Source organism: Oncorhynchus nerka, linkage group LG2 (genome assembly GCF_034236695.1).
Source record: "Oncorhynchus nerka isolate Pitt River linkage group LG2, Oner_Uvic_2.0, whole genome shotgun sequence".
In the NCBI taxonomy this organism is placed as follows: domain Eukaryota; kingdom Metazoa; phylum Chordata; class Actinopteri; order Salmoniformes; family Salmonidae; genus Oncorhynchus; species Oncorhynchus nerka.
This window is the reverse complement of record NC_088397.1, coordinates 48,755,666-48,769,070: the sequence shown is the minus strand read 5'-3', so window position 1 is coordinate 48,769,070 and position 13,405 is coordinate 48,755,666. Positions and strand designations below refer to the sequence as shown.

The window sequence follows — 13,405 nt, the reverse complement described above, 5'->3', positions numbered from 1 at the left end:
GTCCAGGTAAGAAATGACAAATTCACAGCAACTTCTGGCAATACGCTGTCATTAACTTACTGAAAAATACACAATAACCTCTTTATAGTGCACCTCATTACTGACATAATCTCTTCCTAAATTTGCAGAACAGACTGTGTCAAATGAGGCGCTTTACTGGCTTCGGCATAACCATCAAACACTTAGTTAATATATTTTCCAAGTAATGAACCTAGTGGCACGGCAGAAACATCAATGTGCTCCCATTGTTCAAATCTCCAAAGAGTTGATGTATTCTCTAAGTTCTTGAGCACTGCTAGTTTTATGTTAATATTATGTTGGTGGTGATAATTGGATAATTATTTACTTGCTTCTTGGCCCATATCTCTTCCATGCTCACAGATTTGACGCTTTAGCTACACTGAAGCAGGACATTAGAGGTTGCTGAGATGTTATGAGTTCAAATTGAATTCCCATTTAAGGCTCTGTTCCAATTGTGGTCATGCTACAAACTTATACAAGATTTTAAAGTTATTGAAATCAGAATACAGCAGCATACTGTCATTTTATAGAAACAACACCAAGTTTTCATATATAATGACTTCATTTTTCCTGCCACTTTAGGCAAAGTGCAAAACTGTATTCTTCGGCAATAAATGTATAGCCGATCTCCATTATGTCTACAGAATTGGTGGCGCAGCAGGAACTTCAGTTAGCTAACAACCAAAAAGTTGTGAGTTCAAGACCCAAGTGATGTTGATTCTAATGTAATCAGCATACAGCACAGTGGAGAAAGGGGAGGACTATCCTACTCAGTGAATTTCATAAAAATTGTGAAACATGAAAAAGTTAAAAAAATCTATAAACTATACTAAATATACAGTTGAAGTTTACATACAATTAGGTTGGAGTCATTAAAACTCGTTTTTCAACCACTCCACAAATTTCTTGTTAACAAACTATAGTTTTGGCAAGTCGGTTATATACACGACACAAGTAATTTTTTCAACAATTGTTTAAAGTATCACAATTCCAGTGGGTCAGAAGTTTACATACACTAAGTTGACTGTGCCTTTAAACAGTTGCAAAATTCCAGAAAATGATGTCATGGCTTTAGAAGCTTCTGATAGGCTAATTGACATCATTTGAGTCAATTGGAGGTGTACCTGTGGACGTATTTCAAGGCCTACCTTCAAACTCAGTGCCACTGTGCTTGGCATCATGGGAAAAATTTTAAAAATCAGCCAAGACCTCAGATAAAAGATTGTAGACCTCCACAAGTATGTTACATCCCTGGGAGCAATTTCCAAAAGCCTGAAGGTACCATGTTCATCTGTACAAACAATAGTATGCAAGTATAAACACCATGGGACCACGCAGCCGTCATACCCCTCAGGAAGGAGACACATTCTGTCTCCTAGAGATGAATATACTTTAGTGCGAAAAGTGCAAATCAATCCCAGAACAACAGCAAAGGACCTTGTGAAGATGCTTGAGGAAACAGGTACAAGAGTATCTATATCCACAGTAAAACAAGTCCCATATCGACACAACCTGAAAGGCCGCTCAGCAAGGAAGAAGTCACTGCTCCAAAACCGCCATGAAAAAGCCAGACTACGGTTTGCAACTGCCCATGGGGACAAAGATTGTACTTTTTGGAGAAATGTCCTCTGGTCTAATGAAACAAAAATCGAACTGTTTGGATTTCATGACCATCGTTATGTTTGGAGGAAAAAGGGGGAGGCTTGCAAGCCGAAGAACACAATCCCAACCGTGAAGCACGGGGGTGGCAGCATCATGTTGTGCTGGTGCTTTGCTGCAGGAGGGACTGGTGCACTTCACAAAATAGATGGCTACATGAGGTAAGAAAATTATGTGGATATATTGAAGCAAAATCAAGTTTGAGTATCATGTAGCAACCTAAACCTATCAATGTTACATTGAGCTGGGTGAATGGAATATGAATGACAGTCATCCAGTATGCTATAATAGAAATAAGGCCATGCTCATAAAAACGCTCCTCCTTCCTCTGCAAGGTCACCAACCGCAGCTGATATAGCACCATACTGTCCTTTCACATGAACACCTTAAATTAGCTGCAACAGTATGATATTCAAGTTATCACGTTGACATTTTGACTCCCCATGTTGTCACATTTATGCTTCACCAAAGGGTGAGGTTTCCTCCAGATGTGACGAGTTCAATCTTGGTTTCATCAGACTAGAGAATCTTGTTTATTATGGTCTGAGTCCTTTAGGTGCCTTCTGGAAAACTCCAAGCGGGCTGTCATGTGCCTTTTACTGAAAAGTGGCTTCCGTCTGGCTGCTCTACCATAAAGGCCTGATAGGTGGAGTGCTGCAGAGATGGTTGTCCTTCTAGAAGGTTCTCGCATCTCCACAGAGGAACTCTGGAGCTCTGTCAGAGTGATCATTGGGTTCTTGGTCACCTCCCTGACCAAGGCCCTTCTTCTCCGATTGCTCAGTTTGGCCAGATGGCCAGCTCTAGGAAGAGTCTTAGGGGTTCCAAACTTCTTCCATTAAAGAATGATGGAGGCCAATGTAATCTGGGGAACTATAATGCTGCAGAATTGTTTTTTGGTACCCTTCCCCAGATCTTGTCTCGGAGCTCTACGGACAATACCTACGACCTCATGGTTTGGTTTTTGCTCTGACATGCACTGTCAACTGTGGGTACTTTATGTAGACAGGTGTGTGTGTGTGTGTGCCCTTCCAAATCATGTCCAATCAATTGAATTTACCACAGTTGGACTCCAATCAAGTTGTAGAAACATCTCAAGGATGATCAATGGAAAAAGGGTGCACCTGAGCTCAGTTTCGAGTCTCATAGCAAATGGCCCTTAATTAACCAACAATGCAGTTTTAAGAAAATAGAGTTAAGAAAATATTTTGTAAATATATTTCTAAAGTTTATTTTTAATTTTTAAAGAACACAATTAAATATCAATAACTAGGCTATATAAAGGGGGTATCGGTACCGAGTCAATGTGCAGGGTACAGGTTAGTCAAGGTCATTTGTACATGAAGGTAGGGGTAAAGTGACTATGCTTAAATAATAAACAGCTACTGGCAGCAGTGTAAAAACATAGGAGGGGTGGCCATTAGTACGGGTGGCCATTTCATTAATTGTTCAGCAGTCTTATGGCTTGGGGGTAGAAGCTGCTAACGAGCATTTTAGACCTAGACTTGGCACTCTGGTAACACTTGCTGTTCGGTAGCAGAGAGAACAGTCAATGACTTGGGTGACTGGAGTCTTTGACAATTTTTTGGGCCTTCCTCTGACATGCCTAGTATATAGGGCCTGGATGGCAGGAACCTTGGCCCCAGTGATGTACTGGGCCGTATGCACTACCTTCTGTAGCACCTTACGGTCAGATGCTGAGGAGTTGCCATAGTGCAGCTGTAGAACTTCTTGAAGATCTGAGGAACCATGCCAAATCTTTTTAGTTTCCTGGGGGGCAATAGGCATTGTCGTGCCCTCTTCATGACTTTCTTGGTGTGTTTGGACCATGATAGTTTGTTGGTGATGTGGACACCAAGGACCTTGAAACTCTCGACCCACTCCACTACTCTCGACCCACTCCACTACTACCCGCCAGGAAGTCCAGGATCCAGTTGTAGAAGGATGTATTTAGTCCCAGGGTCCTTAGCTTAGTGATGAGCTTTGTTGGCAGTATGGAGTTGAACGCTGAGCTGTAGTCAATTAACAGCAGTTTCACATAGGTGTTATTTTTGTCCAGGTGAGAAAAGGCAGTATGGAGTGCGATAGAGATTGCGTCATTGGTGGATCTCTTGGGGCGTTATGCAAATTTGAGTGGGTGCTGTTGATGTGAACCATGACAAGCCTTTCAAAGCACTTCATGGCTACTGATGTGAGTGATATGGGGCGGTAATCATTTAAGCAGGTTACCATCGCTTTCTTGGGCACAGGGACTATGGTGGTCTGTTTGAAACATGTAGGTATTACAGACTCGGTCAGGGAGAGGTTGAAAATGTCAGTGAAGACACTTGCCATTTGGTCCGCACATGCTCTGAGTACACGTCCTGGTAATCTGTCTGGCCCCACAGCCTTGTGAATGTTGATATATTTAAAGGTCTTGCTTACATTGGCTACGGAGAGCGTGATCACACGGTCATCTGGAACAGCTGGTGCTCTCATGCATGCTTCAGTCATGCTAGCCTTGCAGTGAGCATAAAAGGCATTTAGCCCATCTGATAGGCTTGCGTCACTGAGTAGCTCGCAGCTGGGTTTCCCTTTGTAGTCCGTAATAGTTCGCAACCCCTGCCTCTTCCGTCAAACGTCAGAGCTGGTGTAGTAGGACTCAATCTTAGTCCTGTATTGACGCTTTGCCTGTTTGATGGTTTGTCTAAAGGCATAGCGGGATTTCTTATCAGCTTCAGGGTTAGTGTCCCGCTCCTTGAAAGCGGCAGCTCTAGTCTTTGGCTCGGTGCGGATGTTGGCTGTAAACCAAGGCTTCTGGTTGGGATATGTACGTATGATCACTGTGGGGACGACGTTGTCGATGCACTTATTGATGAAGCCGGTGACTGAGGTGGTGGTATACTCCTCAATGCCATTGGATGAATCCCGGAAACATATTCCAGTTTGTGCTAGCAAAACAGTCCAGTAGCATGGTATCCGGGTCATCTGACCACTTCCACATTGAGCAAGTCACTTGTACTTCCTGCTTTAGTTTGAACTTTTAAACAGGAATCAGGAGGATAGAATTATGGTCAGAATTGCCAAATGGTGGGCGAGGGAGAACTTTGTACGCATCTCTGTGTGTGGAGTAAAGGTGGTCTACAGTTTTTCCCCTCTGGTTGCACAAGTGACATGCTGGGTGAAATGAGGTAAAACGGATTTCAGTTACCCTGCATTAAAGTCCCCGGCCACTAGGAGTGTCGCTTCTGGATGAGCGTTTTCTTGTTTGCTTATGGCCTTATACAGCTCGTTGAGTGCGGTCTTAGTGCCAGCATCGTTTTGTGGTGCTAAATAGACGGCTTCAAAAAATATAGATGGAAACTCTCTTGGTAGATAGTGTGGTCTACAGATTATCATAAGGTACACTACCTCAGGCGAGCAATACCTCGAGACAACCTTAATATTAGACATATGTAACATATTGACAAATAGACACACCCCCACCCCTCGTCTTACCGGATCTAACTGTTCTGTCCTGCCGATGCACAGGAAACCCAGCCAACCGTATATTATCCATGTCATCATTCAGCCACGACTCGGTGAAACATAAGATATTACAGTTTTTAATGTCCCATTGGTAGGATAGTCTCGAACTGAGCTCATCCAGTTTATTCTCCAGTGATTGCACATTGGCCAATAGAATGGATGGTAGCGGCGGGTTACCCACTCCCTGAAGAATTCTCACAAGGCACCCTGATCTGCGCCCCCTGTATCTGCTTATTTGCTTCATGCAAATGACGAGGACTTTCTTCTTGTCCGGGAACGTCAGACTCATTAAAGAAAAAATATTTCTCAGTTCGAGGTGAGTAATCGCTGTTCTGATATCCAGAAGCTCTTTTCGGTCATAAGAGATGGTACTATCAATGTTATGTACAACATAAGTTACAAACTTATGTTGTAAGTGCGAAAAATGCGAAATAAACACAAAATAGCACAATTGGTTAAGAGCTCTTTCAAGTTGTTTTTTGATCATTGTTAGACAGCCATTTTCAGGTCTTGCCATAGATTTTCAAGCAGGTTTAAGTAAAAATTGCAACTCGGTCACTCGGAAACATTCACTGTCTTCTTGGTAAGCAACTCCAGTGTAGATTTGGGCTTGTTTTTTAGGTTATTGTTCTGCTGAAAGGTGAATTCATCTCCCAGTCTCTGGAAGAAAGCAGACTGAATCATTCTTCTAGGATTTTGCCTGTGTATAGCTCCATTCCGTTTCTTTTTTATCCTGATAAAATACCCAGTCCTTAAAGATTACAAACATACCCATAACATGATGCAGCCACCACTATGCTTGAAAATATAGAGAGTGGTACTCAGTAATGTGTTGTATTGGATTTGTTTTGGATTTGCCCCAAACATTTAAAAAAGTTACTTGCTTTGCCATGTTTTGCTGTATTGCTTTAATGCCTTGTTGCAAACAGGATGCATGTTTTTGCTTTTATTCTCTACATGCTTCTGAATTCATCAAATAATTATGGTGTTTGCAGAACTTGTTCATTTTCTAGTAAGGGATTTTTCTTTAAGTCATGATTGGCTGACGATAGCTAACTGTGGATGGGTGACAAAAGTTGCAGCTATTGTGTTGGCTGTTGTCATCTTACCTATCTGGTTTCTGTTTGGCGAGTAGAAAGCATTGACAACAGCAGCGCCAATGATCCACCTAGAAAAAAACCCAATTAGAATAAAGATCCCATCATTTGAGAGGGAATGTGTGCTCAGTGTTCATGTCCCACTGGGCACACACTGGTTGAGTCAATAATCTTAATGAAATGACGTTGAACCAACGTGGAATGGATGTTGAATTGACGTCTGTGCCCAGTGGGGGGTGCGTCTACAGTATGTGAGGCTAAATGGATGTATCTTACATGTCCGGGTCGACTGGCTCTCTCAGCTTCTTCAAAGTCTTGTGTGCTTCAGCCTGCAGGTTCTCAAGGACGTTCTCAAAGTAGTTCTCCTCACTAAAGTTCAGCTGCAGAAAGAGACCAGATCATCAGAAACAATCTAGACAACAAATTCTACATCCATTTCTCTTTCAAATTGGAAGATGTAGCACAGTACTTTGGCCAGGTCACACATACATGGGCATACTCCTGGTCAAGCTTCAGATTGCTCTCTTCCAGAATGTGGTCAGGATAGCCAATATGCTCCTTAATGGCCATGGCCTGTAACATAGAGTAGTAGAACAGTCAGCTGGTAAGTTCTTTGAATTACACTTTCAAAATGCTGAGGTACATGGTATGTTTGTTTGCACCACTTTGTTAGTACCTTCTCTCTTGCCTTCTCCTTAGACTGGTCATCCATCCAGTTCAGCTCCTCAAGTGTCTCCACGTACGCTTCCTGGATCTTACTGATGAGGTCACTGACCTGTCCACACAAAGAGTTAATAAATCAACATATACACACCCGTAACAACTCACATGGACACAAATGGGCACTCATGTTAAAAGTGCAGCCTAAACTGCTTTAGTGACAGTGATATAACATGCCGGAGAGGGATTTTCCCTGTTTTGCCTGCATCTCGTCAACAGGAGTGACTCACCATGCGTTTACTCTCACCAGCAAAGGTCTCTCGCACATACAGAGCACCCACTGCGTTCTCCATGCTGCCCTGGACGTAACGCACACAGTCTCTCCACCGTGCCTCTTCCACGGTGGTCCCGTACAGTGCCTGACACACACACAGACAGTCTAATTTGCCACACGTTTACACAAATTTGCTTTTCAATGTGCTTGTTTCGACGTGTGCTCCTAAGTGTGCTCAAATATCTGTCTCACCTTTCTGTAGTGTGCCCTGGCATCTTTGAAGCGTCGACTCAGGCTGCTGACTCTCTCCATGACGAGCTGCCAGGTAAGGTAGTTCTGCAAAGTTCTGGATGAGAAAAACATGGACATATTTCACCAACTATGTCCCTCAATCGCTCAAGCAATGTATCTACATGACACACACAGCCCAAGATGGTGTGACCACAATCCACCCTCCTGCATGACTCGCGTGATAATTCACAGTAGATACTATACTGATAGAAGCACATTTGAACCATGGGCTTCTCATGATCCTACCATTGTTCTACATGAACAGCTGCTATTGGGCAGAGTCTGACCTGACAGTGTGTTTGGAAAGCACGTCGTTCATCTTCTCCAGGTAAGGAGAGCTGTAGACCACCACCTCCTCCTCTCGCTGTAGGTCCACAGCCACGCTGGACAACACTCCATGCACAAACCTTGTCCAGTTAAAACCCTGTCAGAAATATATATTTGCTGCTATTACTATCAGGCTGAGCCTTCTTCTGCAAGCTACAAATACATACAGTGAATTCGGAAAGTATTCAGACCCCTTGACTTGTTTGTTACGCTACAGTCTTATTCTAAAATGGATTGAATTGTTTTTTCCCCCTCATAAATCTACACACAATACCCAATAATGACAAAGCAAATATAGTTTTTTTTTTAAATTTGCGAGAGATGTAGAAAAAAAAACTGAAATATCACATTTACATACAGTTGAAGTTGGAAGTTTACATATACCTAAGCCAAATACATTTAAACTCAGTTTTTTACAATTCCTGACATTTAATCCTAGTAAAAATTCCCTGTCTTAGGTCAGTTAGGATCACCACTTTATTTTAAGAATGTGAAATGTCAGAATAATAGTAGAGAGAATTATTTCTTTCAGATTTTATTTCTTTCATCACATTCCCAGTGGGTCAGAAGTATACATACACTCAATTAGTATTTGGTAGCATTGCCTTAAATTGTTTAACTTGGGTCAAATTGTTTCAGGTAGCCTTCCACAAGCTTCCCACAATAAGTTGGGTGAAGTTTGGGCCATTCCTCCTGACAGAGCAGATGTAACTGAGTCAGGTTTGTAGGTCTCCTTGCTCCACACACTTTTTCAGTTCTGTCCACAAATTTTCTATAGGATTGAGGTCAGGGCTTTGTGATGGCCACTCCAATACCTTGACTTTGTTGTCCTTAAGCCATTTTGCCACAATGTTGGAAGTATGCTGAGGGTCATTATCCATTTGGAAGACCCATTTGCAACCAAGCTTTAACTTCCTTTAACTTCCTGACTGATGTCTTGAGATAACATAATTTTACATACACATTTTGTTTTTATTTAACTCGGCATGACAGTTAAGAACAAATTCTTATTTTCAATGACGGCCTAGGAACAGTGGGTTAACTGCATTGTTCAGGGGCAGAACGACAGACTTGTCCCAAAGCTACTCCTGCATTGTCTTCGCTGTGTGCTTAGGGTCGTTGTCCTGTTGGAAGGTGACCCTTCGCCCCAGTCTGAGGTCCTGTGCGCTCTGGAGCAGGTTTTCATAAAGGATCTGTCTGTACTTTGCTCCGTTCACCTTTCCCACAATCCTGACTAGTCTCCCAGTCCCTGCTGCTGCAAAACATCCCAACAGCATGATGCTGTCACCACCATGCTTCACCGTAGGGATGGTGGCAGGTTTTCTACAGATGTGAGGCTTGGCTTTCAGGCCACAGAGTTCAATCAAGGTTTCATCAGACTTGTTTCTCATGGTCTGAGTCCTTTAGGTGCCTTCTGGCAAACTCAAAGCTAAGGGGTGGCTTCCTTCTGGCCACTCTACCATAAAGGCCTGATTGGTGGAGTGCTGCAGAGATGGTTGTCCTTCTAGAAGGTTCTCTCATCTCCACAGAGGAACTCTGGAGCTCTGTCAGAGTGATCATCGGGTTCTTGGTCACCTCCCTGACCAAGGCCCTTCTTCTCTGATTGCTCAGTTTGGCCAGACGGCCAGCTCTAGGAAGAGCACTTGTTTTTGTTGAATGTGGTAAAGTGTATGTCACTAATATGAATGGCTGGTCTTTGTCGTGACTATGCCTTGTGGGTATTTGGTTAACCCCCATACTCAAATAAGAGTATCAAGTAATGTAAGCAAAGCCATTCTTTTCATTGTAAATGTCTTCTTCTGATCTTACAAGCTAAACCTAAAGGCATTGCCAATACATCTACCCTTATTGCACTAACATAACTATATAGTTCTGGTTTATGTGCCTAAAGTTTGCTTCATTGTTTTTGGTGGTTCCAAACTTCTTCCATTTAAGAATGATGGAGGCCACTGTAATCCTGGGGACCTTCAATGCTGCAGAATTTCTTTGGTACCCTTCCCCAGATCTGTGCCTCGACACAATCCGGTCACAGAGCTCTACAGACAATTCCTTCGGCCTCATGGCTTGGTTTTTGCTCTGACATGCACTGTCAACTGTGGGACTGTGGGATGTATGTGCCTTTCCAAATCATGTGCAATAGATTGAATTTACCACAGGCTGACTACAATCAAGTTGTCGAAACATCTCAAGGATGATCAATGGAAACAGGATGCACCTGAGCTCAATTTCGAGTCTCATAGCCAAGGGTCTGAATACTTATGTAAATAAGGTATTTCTGTTTTTTATTTTGTATAAATTTGCAAACATTTCTAAAAACCTGTTTTTGCTTTGTCATTATGGGGTATTGTGTGTAGATTGATGCGGGAATAATTTAATCAATTTTAGAATAAGGCTGTAACGTAACAAAATGTGAAAAAATGGAATGGGTCTGAATACTTTCAGAATGCACTGCACATATAGTACAGTGTACTATAAATAGACAACGCCATCCTACTCAAGTCTCATCCACTTGAAATCACTGGAGTGGAAGCACTTACGTTGAGATTGAAGGACTCCTGCAGTTTACTAAGGGTCATCTTATTGTAGAGAATCGTGACATCCTGACGTTCCTCTGCAGGGGATGTGGCCTATGACACGACAGCACAGAAAGTATAGGTGTACAGTAATGTCTGATGTATTATAATTTGAGGTGACAAGCTGTATTTAGCAGTAATATTGATCTAATCATGATATTCATCAAGATTATAACATGCGGACAACATAAAGTAGAGTGTAGTTGATTTCATGAGTCTCTATTAGATTAGTTTCTTGCTGTAGACTAATTCGTTGAAGTCTCTTTTTCATTTCTTTCCCAGTTCTGGTCCCTATTGTGGCAGGTTGGCACTCACATTGGCTATATCTGTCTCTAGATCCAGCACCTGCACCATTTCCTCCACCACACGGTCATCATCCTGGGTCAAGTTCCTGTCCTCGCGGGCAATCCTCACCATGGAAACCATGAACTGCAAGTAGGCCTCTCGCACCTAAAGAGCCATACGACACATAACTGCAAAGTTGACCTGCAATGACATCCATATAACGTTATTAAACACGCTGTTGATGAAAGTACCCTTTTGTAGTTTCCATCGTTGAAGTAATAATCTCTGGATGGCATTCCCAGTCCTGGCTGGTCAATCTGTAAAATATAAACAGACATGTCAGTTTTCTATCACCAAATCACTATTGGTGAAGATTGACAAATAAAACACTGAAAATTTGTGAACATTGTGTATTCAAGACACTGTCCTTACGTAGATAATGTGGCGCCGGGAGTCGCGGTCATCCGTCCACACATACATGTCCAGAATAACCTTTTTGTGGTAATGAGAGTTGAGGGTGGCTAGAGTATCTTCCAGGCTCCAAGCCTGTTCTGGGATAATAACATTAAACAATTACATACAAGGCCATTTAATATAACATGAATCATCTGGCTTGCAGAGAGTACACTGACTACCTCTCACACAGCCAAGCATACAGTGCCTTCAGAAAGTATTCATATCCTTTGATTTATTCCACATGTTGTTGTGTTACAGCCTGAATTCAAAATGGATCAAATAAATACAAACTCTCACCCATCTACACACAATACCCCATAATGCCAAAGTGAAACCGTGTTTTTAGAAATGTTTCCATAAGTATTCACACCCCTGAGTCAATACTATGCAGAAGCACCTTTGGCAGTGATAACAGCTGTAAGTCTTTCTGGGTAAGTCTCTAAGAGCTTTCCACACCTGGATTGTGCAACATTTGCTCATTATTCTTTTCAAAATCATTGCTAGACAACCATTTTCAAGTCTTGTCATGGATTTTCAAGTAGATTTAAGTCAAAACTGTAACTCGGCACTCAGGAACATTCACTGTCTTCTTGGTATTTGGCCTTGTGTTTTAGGTTATTGTCCTGTAGAAAGGTGAATTCCTCTCCCAGTGTCTGGTGGAAAGCAGACTGAACCAGGTTTTCTCTTGGATTTTACCTGTGCTTAGCTCCATTCCGTTTACTTTTTATCATGAAAAACTCCCCAGTGCTTAACGATTTCAAGCATTACCCATAAAATGATGCAGACGCCACTATGCTTGAAAATATGGAGAGTGGTTCTCAATTTTGTGTTGTATTGGACTTGCCCCAAACATAACACTTTGTATTCAGGACCACAAGTTAATCGCATTGCCACATTTTTGTTGACTTGTTGCAAACAGGATGCATGTTTTGGAATATTTTTAATTCTTTACAGGCTTCCTTTTCACTCTGGTTATTATTGTGGAATAACTTCAATGTTGTTGATCCATCCTCTGTTTTCTCCTATCACAGCCATTAAACTATGTAACTGTTTTACACTCACCATTGGCCTCATGGTGAAATCCCTGAGCGGTTTCCTTCCTCTCCGGCAACTGAGTTAGGAAGGTCACCTGTAACTTTGTAGTGACTAGGTGTATTGATACACCATCCAAAGTGTAATTCATAATTTGACCATACTCAAAGGGATATTCAATGTCTGCTTTCTTTTTTTTTTACCCATCTACCAATAGGTGCCCTTCTTTGCGGGGCATTGGAAAACCTCCCTGGGCTTTGTGGTTGAATCTGTGTTTGAAATTCACTGCTCAACTGAGGGACCTGAGGGACATATAATTGTATGTGTGGGTTACAGAGATGAGGTAGACATTCAAAAATCAAGTTAAACACTATTGTTGCACATAGAGTGAGTCCATGCAACTTATTATGTGACTTGTTAAGCAAATTTTTACTCCTGAACTTATTTAGGCTTGTCATAACAAAGGGATTAAAGACTTATTAACTCAAGACATTTCAGCTCTTCATATTTTATTAATTTGTTCAATTCCATTTATGGGGTACTGTTTGTAGATCAGTGACACAAAGTCTACATTTAATCAATGTTAAATTCAGGCTGTAACACAGCAAAATGTTCAGAAAGTCAAGGAGTGTGAATACTTTCTGAAGGCACAGCACTGTAGATGGCCACTGCCGCACAATTTACAGTCATATATCTGCTTGTGAAAAGGCACCAGATGCACTTACGTGTGTTCAATTTTGTTTGAGCCGCCGTCCTTAACTACATTTAATTATACTGGCGGCAGTCAGGAGGTTTGGCACAGAGCACAGTGGTCTATTTTAAGAATCAGTCACAGTCCTGATTGACTGATTCACAACACCTGAGAGCTGGGAGGAGGGGCAGGTTGGACGAGCATGTCACACGTCACTCTCACTCATATCTCACTCAAATCACTCATCATTTCATCATTTCAGGTTGTGTGTGTGTGTGTGTGTGTGTGTGTGTGATCAGTACCTGTAGCGCTGTTCCAGTCCTCTGAGGCAACAGGCCAATCTCCTATGCTGTCGATGAGACGCATGAGAGGCTTGGAGTCGAGCTGCTCTATCAGAGCTACAGCAGACAACACAGACAACACAGTAACACCTTTACGAACGCACCATGAGTCAATCTTACATACTTACTGTTGATTAATATTACAGAGTATGCAACTAATTCTGATGAGACCAAAGAGCTGTGTAACAGTGTTA

At 42.1% G+C, this 13,405-nt stretch overlaps 1 protein-coding gene across 2 annotated transcripts in view; it reads right to left on the bottom strand.

Moving 5' to 3' along the window:
- Nucleotides 1–13,405, bottom strand: part of LOC115136762 (membrane metallo-endopeptidase-like 1) — a 44,209-nt gene that overhangs the window by 21,375 nt on the left and 9,429 nt on the right. For both annotated transcript variants that reach the window (XM_029672524.2, XM_029672541.2), the window contains exons 7-18: nucleotides 13,173–13,268; nucleotides 11,124–11,242; nucleotides 10,943–11,008; nucleotides 10,722–10,856; nucleotides 10,371–10,460; nucleotides 7,794–7,930; nucleotides 7,468–7,561; nucleotides 7,232–7,360; nucleotides 6,958–7,056; nucleotides 6,771–6,854; nucleotides 6,558–6,661; nucleotides 6,294–6,352 (exon numbers count right to left, since the gene is read on the bottom strand). In XM_029672524.2, coding sequence (XP_029528384.1) covers nucleotides 6,294–6,352; nucleotides 6,558–6,661; nucleotides 6,771–6,854; nucleotides 6,958–7,056; nucleotides 7,232–7,360; nucleotides 7,468–7,561; nucleotides 7,794–7,930; nucleotides 10,371–10,460; nucleotides 10,722–10,856; nucleotides 10,943–11,008; nucleotides 11,124–11,242; nucleotides 13,173–13,268 — 1,212 coding nt within the window. The remainder of the gene's footprint in view (nucleotides 1–6,293; nucleotides 6,353–6,557; nucleotides 6,662–6,770; nucleotides 6,855–6,957; nucleotides 7,057–7,231; nucleotides 7,361–7,467; nucleotides 7,562–7,793; nucleotides 7,931–10,370; nucleotides 10,461–10,721; nucleotides 10,857–10,942; nucleotides 11,009–11,123; nucleotides 11,243–13,172; nucleotides 13,269–13,405) is intronic.